This window comes from Cyprinus carpio, chromosome B12 (assembly GCF_018340385.1).
Source record: "Cyprinus carpio isolate SPL01 chromosome B12, ASM1834038v1, whole genome shotgun sequence".
NCBI classification, from domain to species: domain Eukaryota; kingdom Metazoa; phylum Chordata; class Actinopteri; order Cypriniformes; family Cyprinidae; genus Cyprinus; species Cyprinus carpio.
Genome location: NC_056608.1, coordinates 15,112,364 through 15,140,226, shown reverse-complemented (window position 1 = coordinate 15,140,226; position 27,863 = coordinate 15,112,364). Strand labels below are relative to the sequence as shown.

Below are 27,863 nucleotides of genomic sequence, written 5' to 3'. Positions count from 1 at the left end.
TTGGATCGTCAATCCTCTGCTAGTCTTGTAAAAAAAAAGATACCCGTTAGGAAATAGATTTAAAAAAAGAGATACATTTTTGAGGTTTGCATTGGAAATAGATTATATTTGGCAAATTGGCTTAAGGGACGTTAACTCAATCTACCAAGGTAATTCTGCACTCTTACAATCACAACAAGGGACACAAACAATCTTACATGTATTGTTCGTGCTTAAAGTAATTTTCAATTTGAAAAAGTACGATGAAATCAACAAAGACGAGTGTATTTTTGGTCTTTTTATTCAACTTACATTTTTGTTTCAATCTTTCAAGTAAAACAATGTGGAATTACAAGGGAACATAAGGAATGTAACAAATTAGAATAGAGACAAATCAAAATGAAAATAAGACCATCACCATATTCTACTAAATATACCCCCCCTCCCCCGCCCGCCCCGTCCAAAACGGGCAAAGAAAGCTATCTTACAACTTACTTGACTGCCAATGTTCAGCAAAAAAATAAGATATTTCTCTTAAGAAGTTCTTTCAGGTGTTTCCTACCCACCCAGCATCGGTCCAGTCATAAAAAGGACCAATACTCCAGAAATAAAAATAGCTGACAGTAGCAAATTTCACTGGAGATTTCAGTTTTGGTTGCACATAAACAGAAATGGTGTTGTTACAATGAAGGGTGAAAGAGCTTATTACACTCAAAGCACTATAGATGACCAAACTTCTATACTTTAACATGGACCTTTGTATGGATCAACAGGCACTCTCATTTTATCAAACTCATTTAGATTCTGTTTGTGAATACAATTTAATGTGTAAAGATGATCATAATGACTAACACTTTGGGAAAGAGAAGGAAAATAGCAAGATGTGGTCTCCCATTTCTGTACTGCTATAAAGCATATGACAAGCAAATTTCAAGATTCATCACAAGCTCAAGAGGTACACTTACTTTAGAGCTTACAAAATGCAGTGAGGTACCAGTAAATTTGTACTGACAAGTCGATGTTCCGGAGAAGAAAAAAAATCCTAAACCACAATGCAATCCTCCAATGTCTGGGACATTTCAGATGTGCAAATGGGGAAAAGCAGGCAGCAGCAGAATTTAAAAGTAATGGACTGAAACATTACACAAGACAGGTGATAAAGGTGAAAAGCAAATAGTAACTCCAGCATAGTGCAGAGAAAAAACAACAACAACAAAAAACAACAAAAGGGGAAAAAAAAAAAAAAAAAAATCACATTTTTTTTTTAGACCTGCCCTCTTCTTCATACCCTGGAAGATATAGACGATATTTTCGTAATTTATCAACTGACTTGAAACAAACAATAGTCAAAACAGCTGACAAACATTATCCAGAATGCAACAGTCTAAAAACTTTACAATTGTACAATCCCCACTAAATCATTTCAATGTAGCATTAATGAATTTCTTCCTCATCAATACCATTTGCAGCACTAGTAAACTCTGTAAAAAGTGTACAATCTATGCAACCAACCTTTTAACACATATTTCACATAGTATTTCCAGTCTTTCAGTCTTTATGATTACAGTACATAGTGTGAACAAATAATAAATCTTGCCTCTTGCCCAGCTACTTTGAAGTTCCAAAGTCTTTGTGGAAGGGTAAAATATTTTCCAGGTTTTAACTCAAATTAGGACATTTTTAAACAGGTGACCAAATCTTCATCATTGTCCTGCATCTATAGAACCGTTCCACATTATAAATGGCTTGACTTATGATAGCTGAGAGGGCAAAGGCGAGGTCAGATCTAATCACAATGTGCAACAGATCTCTCTTCTCTCGTCTTCTCTCATTCAGCTAAACCATGGCCTTTTAATGAAACTGATCCACTTTCCTCACAAAAAAAATCTGCATTCGCTCCTCGCTGAAGTTGTTGTCTCACTCCTTGTTGAAACCTAAAGATAACGTTTGTTCTCCCCATCACGTCTTGGAGTGCCGGTTTTGGGTGGACGAAGAACGTGTGTTGCTAGCTGGAGTACGTGCCTGAGCGGCTGCCAATGCAGCTACACTCCTAAGAACCCTGTCTGGAGTCCCGTCGCTGGATCCAGCATTCATTTCAGATTTGTCCTGCTTGTGGGACCTCTTCTCTTTCCTGCTCTCCCTGCCTCCGCCTCCATCACGCCTACGCCGAATACTTTTGCCTCTCTCTGTATCACTACCAGAGGATGCTGCCCTGGAATGGGAGCGGGTGGGCTCTGTACTCTGCGAGCTCAAACTGTGGGTGCGCTGGCTGCTGTTGCTGCTACTCCGACTTCTACTGCTGCCTGCTCCTCTTTCGCTGCTTCTACTACTGCAGACACTGTGACCTCCTGAAGACCTGGTCTCTCTGTTTTCATCTTCGCCTTCTTCCTTCTGATCAAATGCTTTTTTCTTTTCTTCTTTTTTAACCCTTTCTGTTTCCAAAGGGGGAACAAGACTGCCTGGTCGCTGCCGAGTTGATCGAGCAGAAGAAGAGGACTGTGGTGATTCAGTTGTCTGATTGGGGGTTTGCCTGCCACTCCCTGTTTTACTGTTAGATATCTTGGGAGAGTCCTGTCCTGTTTTCCCCTTGGGTTTACTGCTTTTTTCAGAGGACAGCGGTTTGCTTTGTTGTGCTGCTGTCTTAATTCTGGGGCTGGGTGTGTCTGGTCCTCTTCCCCTCATTGCCAAGAGCTTGGCGGCAGCATTAAGGGCTGAGCAGCGTTTGCCCAGTACCTCAGGTTCAGGGGAGGCTACAGTATTGGGTTGTGGGCCTGTAGATTTCCGGGTTACTCTTGAACACGTTTCTCCACTGGACTCCCCTTCTGTGGTATTATTGGTGGTTTTACCCTTCTTGTCTGACCTCCCCATTTGCCTCTTACTGCTCTCATCATTTTTAGCAACCATGCCATCTTTCTCCAACTTCTTTTGAACCGATCTTGTCAAACATCTTGTTGTGCTATTAGAGTCCTCAGAGTCTGAAGATGAGGAAGAGTTGCACTGGAGTTTTTTGTCAGACTCTTCTTCAGTTTTCTCTTTTTCAGACTTTATATCTTCCCGTTTCCTTTTTGCAGGCCTCCTACTCTCTCCAGCTTTTTTGGACTGGGTTGATCTTGTACCATAGGAGGATACAGAAGATGGGGAAGAGGAACGGACTGACTCCTGGCTGCTTTGCCTGCTGATGCTTCGTTTTTTGGCAGAAGTTCTGGTCTCTCTCTCCTCTTTTGATTCCCCTTCTGATGGCTTATCAGGTCCATCACTCTTAGGGTCATCATGGTACTCGATATCTGAATTTGATGAGGCAACTCCTGAGGCACCAGGTGTCTGTTCCTTTGGCAAACTATCCAATATCCTTTTCTTTAGCTGAGATAAGATGCTGTCTTTTTCTCTTACGTTATCCTCAGCAAGACTGTCTATTTCCGTTTTCTCTTTATCCTCAGTCACAACCTCCTCCTTTGGTGAATGTTGGCCTTCATGATTATCAGCCATGGTCACCACTGGCATGTTTTTGGACTGAGAAGAATCTACATCTGTATTGGATGTGGAAAAAGAATCTGTTGTTATCTGATCAGTGGTGGACGGAGATTGTGAAGACACTGAGGACATTTTGTGAGATACAAGTGCTGAATCTGTTGCTGCTTCGATGTCTGTAGTTTGAGTTTGTGAGGGACAAACAGAAGTTTGATCAGACGTAGGTATGGATTGTTGGACTGTTGACACAGTTAGTGTCACAGAAGATTCTGGTACCTCCGATTTAGATGAAGATGATTCTTGCTTAATCCCAGAAGTCAAAGCAGGTGATGGCGAATGCTGGGTGGACGACTGATGAGTGGGAGTAAGAGATGCAGCTATATTGCACATGTGTTCTACAGAGGTTTGTGGAGAGTCTTCAGTTGTAATAGTTCTTTGTAAGGGTTGTGACGTGACTTGAGTTAATGTGTTTGAGTACTGCAACTGATCTTTTTCTGTGAGTGAATCTTCCTTGGTTTCTACAGCAGTCACCAAGACATTCGAAGGTTCTGAAGATGGTGTGATTTCACTGGTCTCAAAAAATACATGTGTACAGGCAAGTTCCTCTTTATGGATGGAGACATTACAAATGGTAGGCTCTCTGATAGGACTTGGAGGGTGTAGTGTAGGGGAAGAAGCTGTACAAGTCTGAGAGATTGCTGCTGTAGAAGTGTTGTGTGATAAAGTTTCAAGTGTATTGGTGTTAGAGTCAATGCATGCAATTAGGGGGTTCAGACTGGTGTTAGTTTCACCATGTGAGTCACCAAGTTCTGATGCAGACAATGACATATTTTGAGAATCTGTATGTATAGAGGACAGTAAAACAGATGTAGTTTCAGAATCTGGTTTAGAAGATGATGATACTTCAGCAGCATTTGAGGGTGAAGTGGGGTTGAGTGGAGAGCTTATTGGTGAAGTGTTACTGACAGCAGGCAAAATCACAGGCATAACATTGGACCTTGACAAATTAGGCTCATGGGAGGAAGGAGCCCATGTAGAAGGAGAAGATGGGGATGAGCTGGTAGTTGTGGTGGAATCTTTACGGGGACGACCTCTTTTCCGTTTTGGTGAGTGAGAGGGACTCCGCTCAGGATTTGTTTTCTGGGTTACTGGTATCTTGTCTTCTGGCAGCTCTAGTGCCTGTGGAGGTGTTTTAGGCGGTCTACCCCTTTTGCGCTTCATTGAGTCATTTGGAGCAGCACTATCCTTGTCTGAATTTGATTCTGGTTTCTTTGGTGATAAAGCAGATCTCCGATCCACCCCTCTACCTCTTCCCATGAATTGCTCTCCTAACTGTGCAGCCATTCGAGACTCTGTCTTAAGCCTTCGGCGTACTGGTAAGTTTCGTAGGACAGGCATATCTGGTGAATGGTGTGTTGGGGAACAGGGGTGGTGCCCTCTCCCTGGGCTACTATGTAATGGAGATGAGGCCTGATCCTGCTCTTGTGTTGGTGGTGGTGGGGGTGGTGGGGAAGAAGCTAAGGATGTGGGCACTGATTTGGGAGGAGAGTCTTTAAGAGTTTGACTTCCTCCATCAGACAGTTGAGAGCCTGGGTCTGGAACTGGCTCAGTGTGTTCAGTTTCCTCTGATGAACCCTCAGTGTGTGCTCCTCCACTTCCACTCAAGCCCCTCCGTCTCCGTTTGGGCTCTTTCTCCTCCACCACTGTGACCAGACGACCTGGAAGCTTTCGAAGGACCTTGGCTGATGGAGAATCTTCTGGAAGCCCTTTGAGGATTTCCCTTTCAGCTGACTGCCGCTTTCGTGGTGAGCGAGAGTTAGGTGATGCCAGAGTAGGAGAAAGAGGGAGCTGACCATCCTGTTCAGAGTGATGTTCAGGAGAACAGATGGAGTCTGATGACGCAGAGGCTCTTCTGTCTCTCCTGCTACACTGTATAGTTTCAGACAGTGCCTCTACCCCCTGCTCTTCATTGTCCTCTCTGCATGCAGTAGAGAAGGAGGACTGATGGCCACTAGAGTTTTTGTCCATTGCGGGAGATGCAGCAGCTGAAGGCACAGAGCTTGATGGGGAGATGGGCTGGTGGTGAGGGGATGGCACATATCTAATTTTTGGGTCTGAACCCCGCATAACAGGGGACAAAGTTGTTGAATCTGAGAGCTGAGGGTTGGTTTGAATTGTCTGGTTTTCTGATGATGTGAGGGACACAGATTCTTTGGTTGTCCCTTGCCCTTTTGGACCACTGCGAAACTTCTCAGGCACTTCTCTGTGTTGGGGCGATTTTTGCGTTGACCCAGGTGTTTGGCCCATACTGCGTTCAGAGTTCATCCATGCTCCCCGCCTGCCTCTCTCTGGGGATCGCTGGGTTAGGGAAATATCATCAGCAGGTGTTCCTCTGAGCCTGCCACTAACCCTCGTAGAAGGAGCACCTTTCTCTTTGTGTTTGCGAGGGCGACGCGTTGGAGTAGGTTCTTCAGAATTGGGAGGTATGGAATCCTCTTTGTCACTGTCGGATGACTGATGCAGTTTCAAACCTTCTTCCTTTGCCTGATCCAACCCTTTCCTTGCAGCCTCAACCTGCTCCTGTAAAGTCATAAGAGATGTTGTGGGTATAACTGCTAAAGGTTTATTCTACCAGAAAGTTATCAAAGCTTGGTTACTGGTTTAATGGTTACCTCTGCCTGCTTCAGCTCCTCTTTGCAAATATCTTCAAGTGAAGCCTCAAGGAAATTCATAGCGTATCGCTCTATGGGAGTGAGCTGTTAAGAACAGGGACAATTGAAATGAAGTGAAAAAAGGTACATTATGATTAAAAAAAAAAGGTTTAAGTGACGCATCGACTGAAAAATAACATTCTAATTAAACATTCTATAAAGACAAGCATAAATATGATTACCTGTTCAACTAAGGCAGCAATTTCCTGCTCAGCCTTGGAGAGCTCTTCCTCTTCCTGGTCTCTGCTGTCACCATCATCCAGAGGGATATTTTCATTAAACTCTGCAAGCTCAGCCACCTGCTCAGCCTTGGCTTGAGATGCAGCCACTATATCCTCTTCATCCTCAGCACGACACAGGGCCTAGTTTTAAGAACACATTGAAATCAAATTTTCAGCAGTTTTTAACAAATGGAACAATTTCCTTGCAAACAAATGGACACATGCAATAATCCAAATGGATATATTCAAAATTACCTGTTCCAAAATAGTGGTTTGTTGTTTATTTATGGACTCATCATCATCTGACTGAGGCGCACTCAATTCAGCCTCTTTCTTTTCTCCCTCTGACACATCAAACAACTCCCTTATAGTTTGCTGTTGGAACAAAACAATGGGGGATTCAATCCTTCCATAATTTAATCCAGGCAAAGATTTTACAATGAAACATTTTTCAAAATAAGCCATACCTGCTTGAAAAAGGCAGTTGTAAAGTTTCCACCTTCAATTGCCATATCTCCCAACATCCTCTTTTGATTGGCTTTTTTCAAAATATTTTCTTCAACTGTTCGTTCACTGATTAGCCTAAACAAATATTTTATGTCAATGTGCTCCCATTATCTGTACAATGTCAAGCATTTATTTAGAAAAATAACAAAAATTGGTCCTAAATGTAAAAAAATAAAATAAAATAGTTTTTTTCTTTACCTATAGATGTGAACATCTCTCGTCTGTCCAATTCTGTGGCACCGGTCCTGAGCTTGGGCATCCATGGTTGGGTTCCAATCACTGTCATAGAACACCACTGTATCAGCCCCAGTCAGGTTAACACCAACACCTCCACTGCGGGTGGACAGGATGAAGCAGAATATGCGACGGTCTGCATTGAATCGCTCCATCAGAGCCTGAAAAGTAGACAAACATTCCAATGTCACATCTGAGATACAAAAACATATTTTTACTGGATTTCACTACAGTACTGGGACTAGTATTTCACCTGTCTTTGTTCTACACGTGTACTTCCATCCAACCGCAGGTAGATGTGCCCATGGTAGTTGAGGAACTGCTCAAGTATATCCAGCATACGTGTCATCTGAGTGAAAATGAGGACTCTGTGCGTTCCTGCCTTCAACTTTCTAAGCAGAAGGTGGAGTGTCTGCAGCTTACCTGCACACAGATAAACAGCCATAAAATGGTCTCTTCTATTTATTATTTAGTATTTTTGGCACTACATAAATGCTTATGATGTATAAACATGGTAAATCTAATAAGAACGAAATCCCTAGATGCACACTGCACTGGGATTACAGTACTTACCGCAGTCATACTGAATAAGCCTCAAGTCGGGGAAATGTGTCCTCATGTTACACTGGATGCGATGGAGCGTGTGAGTATGTGGGGAGAGATGGGAAGACAGAACAGAGGAGAAATGGCCTTGCTGGTATCCGAGGGAGGGAGGTGGATGGCAGGTGTGCATGGTGATAGGCTTTGCTTCCACTGGAGGAATGACAAAAGTGAACCTGTGGAACGAGAGCATGCATTTAAGTGTGACACACTTTTATATTCAGTAGCAATTTTTTATAATCAATTCTAAATTAAAATTTAAGCTTTACCTGTCTATGACATCAGAGAGAAGTTGAAGCCTCTCCTCTGAGTTGTGGATGGCTTCCTTCAGGGCTTGGCTCTTTTCCAGGAAGCTACTGGTATGGTGTGATTGAGCAGTGAGGCAGGAGCTATAACCTGAGTAACTCCAGTTGTTTATAACAGGACGTGGTGGAGATATACAAGGGCCTGGGAGGAAGGTGAGAAAGTCCAGCACCTCACGACCATACACAGGCTTAGCACTGCAGTGTAACTCATTGATGCGCATGATTTGAGAGATCCGGCTGTCTCGCTGATCCTTTCGGCTGTCTGCAAGCCATGACTGTCAAAACCAAAGTACCAAATATGTGAATGGTAGAGACAGACAAACAACTAATATGTCATTTGGAATTTATATACTAAAATAAGAGTTAAAATAGTGTGCAAATACGTAATTTCCTCTGACCTAAATGCACTATGATGTAGTTACTGATTCTTATGTTCATAGGCATGTCTGTTTGCAAAGTGTTACACCCTCTGATATAGGTTGTCAGAAGATTAAACTGAGATTTAAAATGGCAACAGTGTTATGCATACTTCTGAGTTTAGGAATGAATAAATCAATTTAAGATCAACACTCCATTTATTACCATGTAGAAGGGGGAACGTGGTGGAGGTGGCGGCTGAACACGGGGACGCTGAGATGTTGACCCACTGCTCTGAGATGAGGATGCAGGCTTAGGAGTGCTCATGCGTAAAGTGATCACATCATTACCACTGTCCTCACGCACTGATGATGAATTTGCCTTTGTTACTGAAAAGTACAAAGTATTGAATGCATGATTATTCTACTTGATATTCTTCTTTTTAATATTTTGTTTAATATTTAATATTAAACCACATCTGGGCTCAACTTACCTGGTGGTTCTGGTGCTGGTGGTGGTGGCCCCTGTACTACTCTCAATACAGGGCGAGTAGGTGGAGTCTGGGAGGAAGCAACAGTTCGGGGTGGAGCAGCATAAACTGGAGGTCGTTGTGGAGGCTGTGAAGCAGTGGGCGCTCTAAGAACAGGGCTTGGAGTGCCATGTGGGTGAAGGGTGACCAATTGAGGAGGAGCAGGACGAGGAGAAGGAGGCACAGCCAGAGTCGGGATTGATCCTCCTTCTTTACTTGGTGCTTGGCGTACAACAATCTTTACAATTCCAGGCCCACTTACCATGGATGTTGGGACTGGAATTATAAACAAAGAGTGTTTAGAAACTACACAAGTATTTCACCTGGAAAGAAAGTTCCGTTAGACTGGGCACCAGACTATGGATTATAGTAGCAGAGCTACAATAAAAGATCCAGCACTATTAAATACACTACTGTTTAAATGTTTGGGGTTAGTAAGGTTTTTATTATTTACAATTTTTTTGAAAGAAGTCTCTTAGGCTCAAAAAAAAAGCTACATTTATTTAAAGGGGTTATATGACGTTGCTGTAATTTGATGTAATGTAATGTGTTTACGTGGTTTATGGTTCAAAAAACACATTATTTATCCTTATTGTTGCTCCTCTCTGCTTCGCCTTTCTGAAATGTGTTGATTTTATACAAAGTTCATCATTCTGAAAAGCACAATGTGCTCTGATTGGCCAGCTATCCAGTGTGTTGTGATTGGCCGAATACAAGCGTGTGACGGAAATGTTACACCCCTTACCATATTTGGAATATCAGTTTCCATGGCGGTGGCAGCAACAATAGTACAGCGAGGATGAAAATTACACCAACTTTTTGGGTGGTGTTATGCAAATCTTCCCACACTGTGATGTAGATTTGTTGGGGCGTGTTTTAATGAGGTGCTTTAGGAAGGAGTGGATGAGTCTTAACTAGGGCTGCACAATTAATCGTATTTTAATCTCAATAACGATATCTACCCTTCTCGATTAATTAAAAATAATCGTCACGATATTGGCCGCTCGTTATTTATCCTGAAAGATGTTTTTAATTTGGCATTTGCGTTATCTTGCATTGCTAACAAGTCTGCCCTAGCGTTCATGCTTGTGGTTGCCAGATGTGAAGAGCTTTAAGCCCCAAAACAGAGCTTTTCTCCTTTAAGGATACACTTTCTGCCCGGTATTTTATTTAATTTGTGCAATCTGGCAACCCTGTGTGCGCACACTGATGGTGGAACAAGCGCTGATGATGATGATGATATGAAAACACAGTTTATCGATCACTCCACAGCAATATTCTGCTTACATGAAAGTGTCATACAGCCAGTGTGTGTTTCTTCACAAGCCATTTGTACTGTTTGTGTTACCAAATGTTTCATGATCAAACTTTCACAGAGTTTCAATAATGGATCTATTGTGTTTGAGGAATAAATGCGCTTTTCCTACCTGTGGCAATACAATGGGGAAAAATGTACATAAATTGGAATCGTTGGAATTTATATTAAGAGTTTCTAAAGTTTTTACCAGTTTTCGTGTAGAAAATGGCATGGCAATGTTAGCGCATTTCCCTGCTGGAAAAAACAAACAAACAAAAACCCCCCCGGCTAAAACCAGCCTAAGCTGGTCATCCAGACTGGTCTTTGCTGGTCAGCAGGCTGGTTTTAGAGGGGTTTTGACCACTTCCTTAGCTGGTCAGGTTGAGAGATCAGCTAAAACCAGCTACTTCCAGCTTATACCAGCTTAGTTTAGACTGGTTTTAGCATTTTTTTTTTCAACAGGATAGAAAAATCGTTATTAATAATTGTGATTATAATTTTAATCAAAATAATCGTGATTATCAGTTTAACCATTATCGTGCAGCCCTAGTCTTAACTTTCAGAAAGAATATCTCTTTGGGTTTGAGACATTAATCTTTGCGATTTTATGGATCTTGTATATGCATGAATAACTTGTAACTTTTCAAAGACAAAGGAAAACATGAAACCGTGTCATATGACCCTTTTAATAAAATAAGGGAAAATATTATGAATATTCAAAATAACTTTAATATATTTTGAAATGTAATTTATTAATTTAATGGCAAAGCAGCCATTATGTCAATATTCTCATAAGATCCTTAAGAAATCGTTTTATCCATATTTGCTGAATAAAAATGTTTCCTTCTTTCAAAAGAGAAACAAACTATCCCCAAACCTTGTAAACGGTAGAACAATTATTTAGTCTCTTAACTATGGAGAACCATGGACAGTTACAACTTCACAAATTTAACCTGCATACATTAGACTTAAAGGAACAGAATAAAACAGAAAACGAGAAAAGGAAAAAAATCTGAAATGAGAACACTGCTTAATCCACTCACTTCATGAAATAATGAACAAGTAAATAAAATGAAAAACAAACCCAACCATATCAAACCTCATGTGCCTCCTACAACATTTGACTTGAAATGTGCAGTGGTGTTTGCATGTATCTTAATACTTTTATTCAACAGGACCTATTGAGTTAGTAGCCAACAAGCCATCTGAATAAGCGGTCACATGCAGTTAGAAAAAAAAGAACCCGTGCCAGTATACCCATGCACATGCTCTGCTTAGTAACAGGTTGTTTGGTACCCAGGATACAGGTTGTACCCGAACAAGGATGAACTCAAGGACAGCACCAGTACCTTGAGTAGCGGTGAAAGGTACTGCTAGTCCAGAGCAGGTTGGGATTGTGCTGGTTGGGTGGGGATTTGCTGAGCTGCTACCTGACTGACTAACTGTGTGAAGAACTGCCACCTGAGCTGGCTGACTAATAAGGTGGTGTTGCCCACTACTGGAAACCAGATGCATTACATTTCCTAAAGGGCACAACCACAGAAGAAAGTGTTAGGCCATAGACCACACCAAACACTCAAAGAAAGACTGAAGGCGTGCAGGAAAAGGCGAAACCTGTCCATAGCAGGTAGTGGATTATTTACACAAGCAGATTATTCATCTATTTATGTGGAAGGCAGTTGATACCTTGGATGGGTCGTGGCTGAGGAACAGAGGGAGTCCCAGAGAGTGTGAGCTTGTTGCCCTGTAGCTGGAAGGTGACTGGTTTACTGCCCTGAGAAGACGACACTGGTCGGCCAGCCAGGGAGGCCAGCTGAGCAATACTCACAACTTCACCGGCTGTGACAAATTAAAGAAAATAATTTAACTTAACGGTTTATCACTATGAAACAATGAAGTGTGATGAAATGAACCTACATGGCAAACGAGCCTGCATATCTGGGCTGAGCAGCACCCTCTGAGTCATAATGTTGCTTGGTGGTTGAGGGGGAGTGGACACAGTTGTAACGCTGGATGGTCCTGAGGGGCGTACAGTCACTGGCTGGGGGGCTGGAGGCCTGACTACAGGGGCAGAAGGGACACTGCTAGGAGCCACTGGAGCTCTTGGAGCAGCAACAGGAGTAACAGGACAAACTGAAATGAGAGTAAAAATGTTTTCTTTTTATGTCATCATTACATGAGTGACACCTGCTGATCAGGATGTTAGACTTTGCCCCCCTGAACTGACCTTGAGGTGCCGGCTGTGAGGGAGGAGGGGGAGGGGTGATCTCTGTAATTAAAGGCTTTGGAGTCTGAACAGCCGTGGTGGTAGGGCACACAGGGCGAGGACTGTTCACTGATGAATGCCCATCAGATTTAGGAAGAGGCTGAAGCATCCTGCAGAGAAACAAGCACATTCCAAAACTTTATTTTAAGACAAATTTTGGTCATATCTTGAATCAATTCAATATATCATACATCACAATTGTGTGTTTGAATATTTTGAACAACATACCTGTTGACTTTCATGCGAACAGGCTTCGGTCTGGGAGGAGGATCAGGGGACTCCATGATCTCCTGAATAAGCTGATGTGTCACTTTCCTCTGAGGCAGGAAAACATCTGCTTGGTATCTAGTCATACGCTGCTCCAGGCCAGCCAGGTCAAACATGGACATGTCACAGCGCTTTGGGGGAGGGGGAAAGACATTTTTGTATTAACCTTCACTGAGGGTCCAGAAAAGAAAAACAGATTTGAACAAACAAAACATTATAAACTTCCTGATAACAGAAATGTGTAAAAATGTGTCATCCAGTAGGTATTTGACCATTTATATCACTTTATCATATATGTCCCTGTAACATTAATGCATTCAATGGACAGGGCCACTTACTTTACACATGGGAACACAGAGCAGGAAGTGTCCCAAAAAAGGTGAAAAAGTTTATTTGTATAGTGCTTTTCACAAAACTACTGCTCACCGTTATCCCCAGACAGAATAAAATAGTGTCCTACTCCTGGATCACTACAGTGCTGAGTATTTCAAACTCAAATATCTTTACCAGCTTATCAAAGGGTGTGTCTGAAATGGCACCCTATATCATTCTTCGTTATTACTAATATAGTCCACTGCATGATTGACTGAAAAAAGTGAGCAAATACGGACACTTACAGTGCTTAAGTGTTCTATAGCGGCTAGCTAGTACGTTGTTTATACACTTGTTTTTTTGGGGTGCATTGTGGGATTGAATGAGTGCACTCCATAATGTCCACTACATTTTCAGACACCACTATATATAGCACTAAATTAGGGATGCATCGGTCCGATACTTAGTATCGGTATCAGCTCCGATACTGGCATTTTGTGCAGGACCAGGTATCAGTCAGACAAGACCGACCCAAATCAGATATTGTGCGTATACTATTTTGTGTTATTGTTAAGCCCCATGAAAGCACAAAAACATTATAAAGCACCAAAAAGTCAAAGTCCAAGTGTTCTGATGCCGTTCCATAGTTTAATTTGAGGTACAGATAAATATATTTAAGTTGTTAAATTCAAGTTCACATAAACTCTTCTCCCCGCTGCGTATGTCTGTCATCATTCAGCATTCAAACTGCGTGTCACGTTCAGTTATGACAGTCAACACGATGAAACTCTCTCCAAGAGCATACAGTAACTGAAATTTAAAACTGTTAAAAGAAAAGGCTCAAACTATTGCACAGATTTAATAAACTATGCATCAATATCTCTTTCCTTTGGGCTTTGAACTTCTCTATGCGGAGCGGTGCATGCTGTGACTCGACTATGACTCTGTGTTGCTTCAAGAGCATCATTCTGCGCACTGGATTCGCATAAGTGCTTTATGCCGCTCGGTATTGGAGCTTTTTATATTATAATACTCTTGCCCAATCAAAGATTATTTATAGCATTTCTTGTCAGGCTTGTAAGCAAGGCTATTAATAATCTAATGTATAGCACAGTAATGGAAGCAGCAATATATGATAGTCCTATCTATGTTGCTGCCTCCCTTACTGTGCTAGCCTATACATTTAAAAGAAATGTCTTTTAATTTTATAGTATATATTTATATATAAATACATTTATTTGTTTTTATTAATGTATTTTACAACAATGAAAAAAGAACAATGTGTAACATTTTACCAGATTTAGTCCCAACTAAATAATGTTATTACACTAAATGTTAGATTTAATAAAATAGTGTACTCATGATTTTTCTAGAATAACTTTTGCTGCTAAATTATCCACTAACCTAGTTTATAATAGTATTTTTGTCATAGATTATGATTTTGTATTTTTTCATTTGTTATTTTTTTATCAAAATGAAGTCTATATAAAAGAGTGACGATCATTAGTAGGTTAAAAAAAAAAAATAAAAGAGTGACGATCAGAAGTATAGAAATTCTACATTGATTTAAAAAAAAACAAAAAACTGTGCTGGTATCAGATCGCATCAGAATCGGCAGATACTCATAATTTTCTGGATCGGATCGGATCGGAAAAAATGGTATCGCTGCATACCTACACTAAATAAGGGTATGGGGGCAATTTTGGACAGCCACTGTCTTCATGATTACTATAAACTTTCATGCAAGTGTGTTGGAGCAGGTTGTATCTAAACACAGCAGGACAATTGCCCTCCAGGAACAGGATTGAACACTCCAATACAGATACAAGCACACAGGATAGAAAAGTTTTAGGAATTGCTGGTAGTCTTCACCATTTACCTCAAAAGGTGAGGTCTCAAGAGCCCGCTGAACCAGTGAAGCAGTTGAATAGATGATGGCCTTTGTGATGAAGGGGGATTGTATGGGCCTTGGATCAAACAGGTTGGGGTGATTACACACTTTCCGCAGCTGCATCAGGATGTTGATCACAGACATGAAATGGCCGCTGGCTAAAGTCTCTCGAGTCCTGGGAGAACATGGCATGGAGCACAAAAACACAAACAATAAGAAATGAAAAGAAGAAGAAAAAAAAAAAACTACCCTAACACGTGAAGTACGAAAACAATTATCCAATCAATTATCATCCAAAGCCTGAGTTTGGAAGTTATTATAAACAAAGGAAAAATGCCTTTTCTGATTCCTCTATCCCACCCTTGTCTGTTTGCCCTGGTTACTCACGAGGCCTGGGCCATGAAATCATCATAGAGAAAACGCTGTCTTTTGGAGAGTCGACAGCGCACAACATGTTCATATTTTTTTGGCATTTGTTTCTCCACATCTGCTTTGATTCTTCGCAGCAAAAAGGGTCTAAGCACCTAGAGAGAAATGTAGGAAACTTATGTGAAGCCAAAAACCTAAATGCTTCCCTATAATATCACAAACAAACTCAGGCAAAAATCATAAGAGAAACATGGTAACTATGTTTGTGCTATTTTCATAAATATAATAAATGACATAAAAATTTGTGCTGGACAATGATTAATCGCGATTAATCGCATCCAAAATTAAAGTTTTTATTTATATAATATGTGTGTGCGCACCATGTATATTTATAATGTATATATACAGACATACACATACAGTATATATTTTGAATATATTTACATGTATTTGCATGCATAGATTTATATACATATAATTTATATTATAAATAAATATATTTAATATATAAACATAACATATTTTTCTTAAATATATACATGCATGTGTGTTTATATATACATAATAAATATACACAGTACATACTAGGACTGTGCAATATTGAAGAAAAATGCGATATGCAATACCTTGTTAAAAAATGTGGTATTTGATATGAGATAAGATATTGTTTAAAGTGTGTAAAATCTATTTCAATTACATTTTAAAATATTTAAAAATGAAAATTATATAACCAATTTGTTTCACATTCTTTCTTGGAAAAGAAAGAATCACTATAACTTCTGAAAATGACCAGCAGAGTTTTAGCAGTACATAAAAAGTAATGTCACGAATCAGAAAATGGCATTTTAACATCAGTGTGACCATACAAAAAAAAAAAAATAATGACAGATTTTTATAATTGTAACTTTGCTTTCCATACACTTTAAGTTCTTCTTCATATACCACAGCAAAAACTATAGTCTGAGAAAAAAAAAAAAAAATTTAAAAAAAAGTGTATAAAAAAAAATTAAAACAAAATACACAATTTACAAGCATAGATAAAATAAACAGTACTATTCAGGAACAGAAATGTTATAATTAAGTGTAAAATAACACTGCATTGTGTTCACTGTATGAATTAAAGGTAGATTAATCTTTGTTGTAGCTGTTTTGTTTTTTGATTAACATGCATTCTGCAGCACGTATTTATAGGCTGCTGTCCCTTTAAATCCAACTGCACAGATCCAGTATAAATGATACACATCCGATTTCTTTCTCAGCTGTTTACATTCATTTAAAACATAACTGACTGGGTTTACGAGAATGATGGTCGAGATGGGTACTACTGACATAATTCTGTGTATGTGTCTGTTCAAACATGAGAAGATGTGAAAGACGAATTAACTGTGTTCGCATGCCGTTTAAAACTCGTCTCTGTGTGTGTCTGCGGTCTTTGCATGTGTGCGGCAGAACCATAGATTTTAAAAAACAAAAAACTGACATGAAAATCAACTGAAGAGACGCTGTGAGAGATGCGGCTTGTGCGTGCGCTTCAGGTGTGAGTCAGACAGCAAGACGAGATGGCAAAGAGTTGTTTTCTGCAACTTATTGCACTTAACTCTTTTTAACGTCAAGCAATTCTATGCTATATGTGTCGATCTAAAACTTTGGACCTTTGCAACGTTTTGATTTGAGCAGCCTATTATTAAAATAATAGTCTACTCTAGGCAATATTTTTATATATATCGTGCAGCCCTAGTACATACACATATGTTATGTACACAAAAACTTTTATTTTGGATGCGATTAATCATTGCCCAGCATTACTAAAAATTATTCATAAACTGGTACTACCTTGTGAAGCCGTTTGACCAAGCCCTCATTGTACTCCTGGCTCCCTTCAATCATTCCAGTGAGCGGGTTTGAGAACCACTCCTTGAACTCACGATGGGATTGGAAAACGTGCGGCATGAGGAAGTGCATAAGAGACCACAGCTCCATTAGACTGTTCTGGAGAGGGGTACCTGTGAGCAGCAATCGCCTCTGGCTGCATGGAAGACAGAGAATTGAGAGAGAGAAAAAAAATACTCAAAAAATAAAAAATCTCATTATATCCTAATTAAATGGGTTTTTCCACATCAAAACATAATGAAACAAAAGTCAGAATGGGACCTATAAATGATCAAGACCTTCATAGAAATGAATGTATACAAGTACCTGTTGAAATTGAGCAGGCTTTGCCAGCGCTGGGACTTAAAGTTCTTGATGTTCTGGGCTTCATCCAAAATGAGGTACCTCCAAGACTTGCGCCTAAAAGCCTGATGATCTTGCAGCACTAGCTTATACGAGGTGATGCAGACATGGAAAGCATTGGGTTTGGTCCAGCCCTAACAAAAATAAAAAGGAAAGAAGAACAACTATAAAATCACAGATTGAAAGGCAAAAAGAAAACACAACTGTTTTGAAGATTTTTGTGGAAGGGTTTTTAAAATATCTTTATTTTAATTAAAAAATATTATTGTATTCATTACTTGTCTCTTGAGTTTGCGCTCCTTCTGGCTACCATAGTAGGTGAGGATTTTGAATCCAGGGCACCAACGTTTCAACTCCATCTCCCAGTTGAGCATCACACTGGTGGGCACAATGATCAGATGTGGACCCCAGTTACCTGTAAAAGCAAACAGCAAGAAAATGTACTGCACTAGATCCATTATATTTTCAACACACATCATAGGGAAAGGAGTACTTATGTGGACTTATTACCCTTTACACATGCTAGATGAGCTAACAAAGCAATGGTCTGGATGGTTTTGCCAAGCCCCATTTCATCTGCAAGTATGCCATTGAGTTTCTTCTCATTCATGGTGACCAACCAGTCCAGTCCAATGTGCTGGTACTCACGCAAGGTACCATGAAGCAGGAATGGAATTGGTGTTTTGACTGTGTTAAAAAGGAACCACACAAGTGCAGTTAAAGTTAACCAGAAACAGTGTTTTTCAGCCAGTGTTTCTGAGGGTTTGTGTGTTGCTACCTTTGTTGTTGCCAGTGTATATCCCTTAGGTTGAAGGCTCTCAGCAGTAGCAGCAATGTGGCTGATTTCTTTCTTAGGTCGGGGAGATGTTGGTATAGTAGGACTATGGTCTCCCTCTCTCAGCAGAACTTCCATTCCCTCTCCTCCATCATCGTCATCCTCATTATCACTCTCCTGCACATCCTCATCCTCCTCTTCTTTGTCACTGTCTACAGCCGCTTGGGAATCTGAATATTGAATAGAACACAGATGATGTGTGATATCTGGTCACTTCATACAACAGTTCATATGCTTCAGTGACTCTATCATCGTAAACTTCAGCTCACCTGAGGAGGAGCTACTATCATCAGCACTGTCCTCTCCCTCCGTCTCTTCCTCCGCTTCCTCCTCAGTTCCCTCTGATTCTTCTGAGGAGTCCGGTGATGCTGAGGCTGAGGGCTCCTCAAAATCAGAGGCATACGCTCCTCTGTACTTCTCTAAGAGCTCTTCCATGCTAATCTCCCCTGTGAAAAAAAAAACACCAGAGACAATATGACCTCAGGAAATTACTGTGCAAGTCATAATTAAACACTCTTCATTATACAGTTTAAATGCCTGGGGTCATTTTTAAAGAGAAACTAATACTTTTATACAATTGATAACAGTAAAGGCATTTATAATGTTTTAAAATGTTCTATTATCAAAAAAATGTTTTTAAAATTTCTATTTATCAATAATAAGTTTTACAGAGCCCAATCCTTTGAACAGTAGTGTTTATATACATATATAAAAATCACTGCTATGCCTAAAAAGAGTTACCCTCTCTTGCAAGGTCATCAAGTTCCTCTGCATGGTCTCCATCTCCTTCAATAACTTCCTGGGCTGCAATGGTGTCTTCTTCATCTTCCGCTGAAGAGAAGAATATAGTAACATAAGTTGTGTATTTTCATTCAAATCAGCAGGATTCCAAATTTAAGCGTCTATCTAAATAAAACTCTACTAACCATCTTCTTCATTGGCACTGAATTCTTTGTCTTCCTCTTCAACTGTAGAAGATGAAGTATCTGATGCTTCTTCTTCTGACTCAACGTCCTGTGCAATTAAAAATAAGTCAAATTTAAATGTTAGAACTGGGGGGAAAAATACCATACTGAACAATCTGATATGAACAGTGATGGACCACATTAATTGGATAGTCCAGACAGTAACATAATGGCTGTGTAAAACCAACTGTTTTGTAGTTGATCCTGGAAGATTGCTGTACCTGGGGAAGAGTTAAAGTACTGAGCAGCTGGTCCAGAGGCAGAGTTCCCTCCTCCCTTAGTAACTCTATCTCTCGTCTCTGTGTCTCTGCATCATTCCCCTCTTGCTGCTCCTCTACTTCTATGGTCTCTTCATCATCTTCCTCCTCACAAGGTGGCTCAAAGTCTCTATCTACAGCAGGAAAGCGAAAATTTAGATGTCTAATCTAAGTGAACACAAAGTGAAATCAAGAACTTCCTGAATCATGTGTTCAAAAATATATCAAAGAGTAGATTTGATTCACTAATTTTATTACAGCATCTGCATGTATACAAAATAGCCCCATAGTATTTGGACATTTAAAAAAACTATATATATGAATATTATTACGTTAGACATCAAACCAAAAAGTACACAAGCTTAATATAATAAGGTTTGCTAGGTTCTAAATTTAACACTAAAATTAGGAATGCATTTGGCGTCTATCTGGTCCCTGTGGTGAACTGAATTCATCCACTAAACAAATTTAATCTAACATAATGAATACATTTAATTAAACAATTTATTAGCAGATCCCACTTGGTTTGATATTTTGTTATAGGCTATTTATCAATGACATTCATATACTGTGTTGTGTAAGTGTTCAAATACTTTCTGAGGCATTTGCTCATTCATTTCCAAGACGCTTGATCTGAACAACAACAGTGAAAAAGTTGGTCCTCACCATCCTCATCAACAGCATTTAGTTGGGATTGTTTGGAGACAGCTGCAGTGTCGGAACTGTGTACAGGAGCAGCCTGCAGGGACTGACTTAACATGTCTGAGTAACGCTCTGTCTGACCCACAATGAAATCAAGCTGGAGATCTAGAGCCTTCTTCCGCTTCTCTTCCAGTCTGGACTGTTGTTTATACTGGACCACCTGTGTACAGCAATGGGTGGGAAAGAGATTAAAGTGTGAATCATGGATAGTTTCAGGTGCAATAGAGATTTCAACCAAAAAAAAAAAAAAAAAAGACCGAAAGTCACCTTCTCAACACTGCTCCAGAAGGCACGGACCTCCTTGGCAATAGAAGAAGCAACTCTTCTCAGTTTGGCCTGCTCCTCACGTTTCGCTCTCTCTTCCTTCTGTCTCAGCTCCTCATGGTGGCGCATCACCATCCGTACTACCTGAAAATGTGTTACGATTGGTGAGATGCTCTATTAACCTAACATTCAAAAAAAATAAAAAAAATACAAATAGCATGTTTCAAATAGGACAGTCTGAACATAATGCTTACCTTTCGGGCCACTCCTCTTTTCCATCGCCTCTCTTGTGCAAAATCTGCAGAAAGCCACTGCATTTCCTCACAGAGGTAATCCCAATGCACTTTGGGCCGTACTGGTTCGGTTATACGAGACAGACGTTTTAGGGACCAGAAACCCTCACGTTTTAGTGCAAGGGTACGATGTTCTATTTCTGCTTCCTGTTTAAAGTATTACAAAAATAGGAATAACAATCCACTTACAACCATTAAATCACTATTTCTGAAAGTAAAAGATTAAATGTGTCCTTCTCTTACATGTTTTGCCAGTTCTGCCATGTCTGTATGCTTTGGCGTGGATTTCTGGTTGGTTGTTTGCTCTGACTGAGAACAGCCACCAGAACCCTGGGAGGAAGTGGAGGGCATGTTTTTGCCAAGAGAGTTGCGTACAGGTGAGGCCCTGCCTGTGTGAGAACGCATCCAGTCACCAGATGAGGGAGATGGAGATGGACATGGAATTGGGGAGGTGGAAGGGGTAGAGCCTGCTGTAACCTTGCCTGCAATCCATTGGCAAACTTGGGAAAGACAAATAAAACAGTGCATCTGACTACATGACAGCACAATATTATTCAGCATGGAGTACAAAGGAGAGATAAAGTGCCCAAAAAGAGATAAGAGCTTCATAAAAACAGCCTGGTCTACAAGGACATCTCGGTGAGCAAACATCTTACAACCTCTCTCCTAATTTCTAAATAATACATGCTACTCTGAATGATAAAACAGTTTTATACACATCTCTATTTTCTTGTCAGTTTATACTTAAAAAAATAAACAATAATAATAATAATTTAAGCTAGTGAGTTGAAGCAGTGATAGACCGATATATATTCCAGGTCAATAATAACTTTTGAGATTTTTGGCATGGACCAAAAACCACACCAGCTTGGATGCAACTTTTACATTCCCCTTATTGTAAATTTAAATGTTGGGTGAAATACGTGTTCACTTTAATGCCCGCATATTTGTTAAAAAATAAATTTTCGTTGCCTACATACCAGGAGTTTATTGTGTACCCCACTTTCTAAATTGGCCATTGCAAAACCCATATCGGTCAACCACTAGTTGGAAGAAGCAGGATCATCGCATCAGCTTGCAAAGATCAGATCTGGAGAATGCCTGACACCTCTTACCTTCAATAACAAGCCTTGTTTGTCTGTCCTGCTCTGCCCACGCTGGAAAACACACATGGCTCAATATACAGCCAAGAAGTGCACTAGCATCAAATTGTGGCTTTGAAACTATTATGGATAGGGTACACAGGCTCAAAAATATCTAAATTATAAATACACTTTTGCTAACTACCTCTGATTACAACAAATTACATATGAAATCACTGCTTTAGCATGGCTGAAGTCATTATAGGCGAGTTAATAATTTAGTTGGTTTTACCTTGTTCGCTGCTGGACTGGGAGTAGCATTGCTGTCCTCGTTCTGGACATCCATAGAGCTATCAACCTCTGCATCGCTGCTCTCCTCTATAGAAGCGTCAAGTGACTCCAGGATGGAGTTCTGAGCATCTTGCGTTGTTGACAAAAGTTCTTCTGGTAACTGCTGCTGCTCCATCTCCAGTTCAACCCCCAAAATCATTGAATCTGGGACAACACTGGATACAGCACCCCACACATCTCCAGCAGGAGGAGGAAGGCGGCTTTTTGAGTTATGGAGTTGAACTGATGAAGAAGCGCTAGCAGAGGATTCCTTTTGAAGCAACTTGCCAGAACTGTTTGATTTATCTAAGTTTTCTTTCACAGAGCTGTTCTGTGAAAGTACATTAGAAGGATGGATGGAGGATGCAGCTGATTCAGTTTTAGCAAGGCACTCTGCAGCTTTATTTAATCCATCACTGGGTGATCCAGCCAGGACAGGTAAGTTCTGCGTGGTTGAGATCCTAGCAGACACTGAAGAAGGTTGCTTAAGGGCAGGGCTGTCACCCTTCTTTAGGATCAGTAGCTTTGGATCAATCGTCCCAGAAGACAATGAAATTAATGACACACCTGGTGTGTTTTCCACCATAACAGATTCTTGCTGCTCTCGCACAGACTCAAGTGTGACGTTCATCACCGTGGATGTTAAACCTGTCAGCGTGTTTGCAAGATCAGTGCGAGTTGAATCATCATTTTGCTTGACAATTATAGATTCTTCTTTTTGCATAGAGGCCATGGTAAGTAACTCTTCGGTGGGTTTGAGTGCATCAGGACAGCAACTTAACAGATTCCCTAGATTACTCTGGGCTTGTGAGTCTTGCGTCAATGTTTCTATTGGTTCCTCCTCTTCTTTGTCAGTTACCAGCAGCTTAACATCACTGTGAAGGGCAGTTGATGTAAAGCAGGGCACAGTGCATTCATATACAGCAACAGTTGACTGGGATTCAGGGCACTGCACAAGAGACTCCTCGCTGACCTCCATCTCTGCATGCTCAGACTGCCCATCTATCTCACTTACAACCAGCCAGGTATCCTCCATATCTGGCTGCATTAAAACACCTACATCGATCAAATCTTTCACCTCAACAGCATCGAGAGCCTCTGCACTCACTTCTTGCCTCTCTTCCACATTCACGATATCTGGAGTATCATTCAGGCATATCTGAATCTGTGAGAGTTTATGATCAGCTGGAATGGACTCTTGTACATGTTGGACCGTACAGTCAGAAAGATTTGGCTGATCTGATTCTAGCCCCTCTAAAGTCACACAGTTCCCTGTGTGTGCGAGCTGCACGCTCCCATCCTGTTGGTGATTTGAGGACATGGATATTTCTATTCGATTGGCACTGTCATTCTGCCTCAAAATCACATCAGAAGAGCCGCAAACCATGACTTGTGAACTTTCATTAACAATGGGGACCTGTACATTGTCAGTGCATGTCCCATGCCCAGACACCTTTGGTTCATCAACAGAAATGTTGCGAAATACTTTAGCAGCCACATTAAAACAAAGATCTCCATCTACAGGGACTTTCTTGTTTCCTTGCCCCTCCCTTGCACTAGTCCCCTTACCCAAATTTAACATTTTGGGGGTTTCACTTAAACGTACATACTGAGAGCTTAGCTCTTGCACACACTGTGTATTCTCAGGCAGGGTGGGCACACCAGGTGTTTTTGTCCATTGTGTAGCCTTTTGTGTTTTACTGCAGTCCTCTGGGGGATAACAGCTGCCCTTATCTGAGTCATTTGGCATGCTATTTCCACTGTCAGGGGTAATGTGCTCCCCTCCTTGTTTTGATGATGAATATCCTGAGCAAAGGGAATTTCCACTATTACCTTGTTTTGTTCCCAAGGTTTGTCTAATTGGACTAACTGCACCTTCTTTGTCTGTTTTAGGCAGATCTTGTGTGACAACTTCCATAGCCGCCTTAGAGTCAAGTTTACAATCCTGCTTCGCTGAATTGGTCGTACTTTGTTTCTGTGGGATGCCAATCGCAGATGATGTGGCAGTCTGGTTTGTCTGAAAAAGGGGAGTTGTATGGGGCTGCTCCATGTCTTTGTCTGTTGTCTTAACTGCACTTGAGACTGCTGCGATGACTTCTGTTGTTGGGACAAAGGGGCTTTCTCCAGGTGTGTGCTTTCCAGACATGTTCTTGTAGCCCAATTTGATTGATTCTGGAGGCAAGGGTCCCTTTTCTGTCTCAACAGGGGCAGAGACACCCCCCGCATCTCCAGGGTGTTGGCTCCAATCTTGGCAGTGGCCTGTGTTGGATCCTTCCGCCATATCAGTCTCCCTGTATGCAAGATTTGTTTGCTCTTTGTTACACCTGTAAAGCAAATCTTGTTTTTGCGAAATGCTATCTGTCCCACTCTCAAAAAGTCTGTCTGAGGGAGTCCGACCCTCCAATGTGTCTGTAAGTTTTTGTGTGTCTTCAGCAGTAGCTGACACCAGTCCTCTTTGGACAGATGATATCTCCTCTGATTCCTCGGTAACGGTGTTTCTTTGAACGTGAGCGATGGTCTGGTCTTTACATGCAGCCTTTGAGTATCCTTTCCGCTGTGATGCAGTGGCGATGTCAACCGATGATGGTTGTAGAGTGGCAGCTGCGACTGGCTGCAGGGCATGCTGGGGTGGCCCGGCCACATTCTGCGCAGCCGCGGAGGTGCCACCCAGCACAGCCACTGCCGGAGAGGTGTGCTGCGGCACCACCTCTTCCCCAGACTGTCCTACTTTAGAACCGGCACTGCTACACACTAAACCTGAAAGAATGGAAGGGAGATGCGGCATGATAAACACTTTACAAAATACAGAAATTCTTGACACACATATGTTGAGATAAACATATAAACAAAAAGATCTGCTGGCATTTTTTTTATTTTCTGTGCTGAATTTCAAGATAATTTTTTCAGGAAGTATTTAAACATCTGAACTGATGCAACAGCACTTTTACTGGCACCTGAAAGCATTACAGAATTAGCCAAGCTACTTAATAAATGGACAAGCAAGGGGTGGATTAAGAATTAAGGGTTTTATGAGTGACAAACATGTCTATTCCGCAGAAATAGTCTAACTGTACTACAGCCGCAGATTATCAGTAGGTCTACATATAACTTAAAAGGAATGAACTAAATAAATACCTGTATGTGATGAAGCACCAGTCTCTTCCGTGATTTCCACTTCCAGGATGCTGAGATCAAGGGTTCCACTGCATCTGAGGGTCTAAAGATAAACAACTGGAGTGAATTTCATGAATCTGATATTCTATTTGTAAAATCAAACCTTAAATCCCGAAGAAACAGCAAGCGCATAATCCGACATATGAAAAGGGAAAAGAGTGCTTTCCTAGAATGCAAAGTATAGTTGAATAAACTGCAGCAGGACTATGTTATTTCCTCAAAACCCATCTGCTCTACAGAGTCGGTGGCTAAAATGCAAGAGCAGCCCAACAATTCAGAGCTAACACAGGTAAAAAGAGCATTTCTTATTGACTTAATCTACAAAGTTACGGACAAATCTCTTGTTTAGCAATATAAGAAATTCATAAGAATGCACGTTCGGCTAGCATTTAGCAATGAGTTATCACTGATTCGTTATTCTTCTACGACTGCTTATAAACAGATAGGCGAGCGGTTAACGTTTGATACCAAACACAGATAACAAATGTAGCCGGCAGTTCTGTGTGCATGAGGCGGGTGAACACACATGGGCCTTTAGCAGGCTAGCAAAGCTAATTCACAGACGTTACAATGGAGCCGACACGATAACTTTTCATTTTTGTTGTTGGCGTTTAATTGACAGGGAGCTCCAGTCCTAAACTGTTTTGTGTAATAATACGTGAGAGGGCGTCTGTTATTATATCATCTTCTGACTCAGACAAAGACACTGAGATATATAACGTTATAAACACACACACCGTCTCGAGCTCTCACGCGCGCGCTGAACACACTGCTCGGGCAAAGAGCGCGCGTGCTCACATCGGCTTCCATGAGAAATTATGCAATGCTCAAGAACAAACTATGATTCATCATAATCCATATCGAGGAGTTTTAAAGACTTGTCACCAAACATAAACGTATAACTTGTCATTTTCTTATACACCCATTACTGGAACGACCTCTCGACGTCACCGCGCGGGGGTCACGCGAAGCCGATTCGCGATCTCTTGAGTCGAATCTTTTCAAAATGAAACTATACCAAACAGTTGTTCTTCTATATAAAATTATAAACTTTGTAAAATTGAGAAGACATAAGTAGTGTATTTTAATACTGATGTATGCTATTTATATTTGGGCTCCAAATGCCTTGACATTATAAATTATGCAACATAAAATTACAATAAACAACTATTTTGTTCCTTATTCTGAGTGCCCAGAAAAGCGCTATATAAATATAACTAATTATTAACACAAGGTAATAGAAAAAAAGGTAATAAACAACAATGTGTGGTGCCTACATATAGCTTTGAAGTTTTAAAGCATGTAATATGCCAAGAGGAGATTTCAGGGACCCCTGGATGACAAAGAATCACTGAATCGGTTCCTCAACCGGTTTTTGGTTCAAAAGAACCGACACACAAAAATGAGTTGGACTTTCCATCACTACATTCGTTGATTTATTTGCAACGTTATATACAAATCCACTCAATAAGGACACATTAAACACACTTGAGGATAAAGTAACGCACAAAATTACAGGTTAACTTGGTTGCTGTTGCACTTGCAGTGACAGAAGACAGTTTTGTTTTCAGATCGCTGTCTCAAAAGTGTCCAGTGCTTAGAAATCGGAACCCTTCAAATTCGCAAAGGGTTTTGGTGCAGTTGCATTAAAAGTAGATAACAAACACGAATGCGCTGTTGATCCAATCGAGTCAGCTCACAAAGGCCGTTCTGTTCATAACATTACAAAACCGATTAATACTTCACCCCAAATGCTTGAAAGTCAACTTGTCCCGCCATGTCCCAATCCCCCCCCCGCAGTGATCCCCTTTTCCCTCCTCCCCCTCCTCCCATCACTTCCTCCCCAGCACCCCCCTCCTCTCACCACCGCCATCTTAAGTTCCCACCTACCTGAAATTTCCGAGCACTTTTCTTTTACTAAATTCTCGCTGAAGGAGTCGGCATCCGCTTCAAATCGCACTCAATCCGTGTTGAGGCAATCCAAAACTGTCTCTCGGTACCCAGTGAGGTACTGGCAGGTTCGTAGGATCACGTTAAAGACCGCTCCGAGAGACACTGGGTCCGGAATCGCTGAATCTAGCGGTTGTGGGGAGGAGACTTTCGACGCAGCGAAATGGAGGAACGAGCGACTGCTGACCAAGAGCAGACATCTCGCGAGACGTGCTTCAGCGCGCGCTGCACGGCACACATCTCAGCCGTTACTGGAAATTCACCCCTTGTTTTTAGATTTCTTTATTACATGTAAATATTAAATTACTTGTTTGCACGTTACTTTAGATTATATGTACATTTTGTTAAATTTCTTTTTAAATGAACATCTCTCACCGTGTAACTTTGCTTGCCAGCAGTTTGACAAGGTATAACTTACTGATATGACAATTAATTTTAGAATTTTAGCTTCTTTTTTTTTTTTAAT

At 40.9% G+C, this 27,863-nt stretch overlaps 1 protein-coding gene across 4 annotated transcripts; it reads right to left on the bottom strand.

Annotated features, from left to right (window-relative positions):
• Positions 1–264: 264 nt before the first annotated feature.
• On the bottom strand, positions 265–27,241 carry LOC109058389 (helicase SRCAP-like). 4 transcript variants are annotated; one of them, XM_042735578.1, is made up of 34 exons: positions 27,194–27,241; positions 25,409–25,490; positions 22,236–25,030; positions 21,977–22,018; positions 21,105–21,362; positions 20,823–21,008; positions 20,572–20,712; positions 20,269–20,464; positions 19,567–19,736; positions 19,307–19,394; positions 19,122–19,211; positions 18,650–18,826; positions 18,056–18,550; positions 17,824–17,960; positions 17,510–17,679; positions 17,147–17,339; positions 15,332–15,468; positions 14,933–15,119; positions 12,703–12,872; positions 12,436–12,584; positions 12,126–12,341; positions 11,895–12,047; positions 11,558–11,731; positions 8,876–9,187; positions 8,608–8,771; positions 7,990–8,300; positions 7,694–7,896; positions 7,374–7,543; positions 7,085–7,281; positions 6,847–6,961; positions 6,635–6,754; positions 6,341–6,520; positions 6,120–6,203; positions 265–6,027 (listed from the first exon to the last, which is right to left on the bottom strand). In XM_042735578.1, the coding sequence occupies exons 1-34, from the start codon at positions 27,224–27,226 to the stop codon at positions 1,939–1,941; spliced, it is 12,384 nt and encodes a 4,127-aa protein (XP_042591512.1). In that variant the 5' UTR covers positions 27,227–27,241; the 3' UTR covers positions 265–1,938. The 4 variants fall into 4 exon arrangements, with proteins under 4 accessions (XP_042591512.1, XP_042591511.1, XP_042591514.1 ...); XM_042735577.1 differs by lacking the exon at positions 27,194–27,241 and adding an exon at positions 25,916–25,990; XM_042735580.1 differs by lacking the exons at positions 11,558–11,731; positions 27,194–27,241 and adding an exon at positions 25,916–25,990.
• Positions 27,242–27,863: the final 622 nt, after the last annotated feature.

Excerpts from the sequence above, each read along its gene's own strand:
- LOC109058389 (XM_042735577.1), bottom strand. The coding sequence starts at position 25,975 with ATGTGTGTTCACCCGCCTCATGCACACAGAACTGCCGGCTACATTTGT. Across the intron at positions 17,340-17,509 it reads AGCCTGCTCAATTTCAACAG|CCAGAGGCGATTGCTGCTCA; the intron begins GTACTTGTATAC and ends TCTTCCATGCAG. Across the intron at positions 12,585-12,702 it reads GTTCGCATGAAAGTCAACAG|GATGCTTCAGCCTCTTCCTA; the intron begins GTATGTTGTTCA and ends GTTTCTCTGCAG.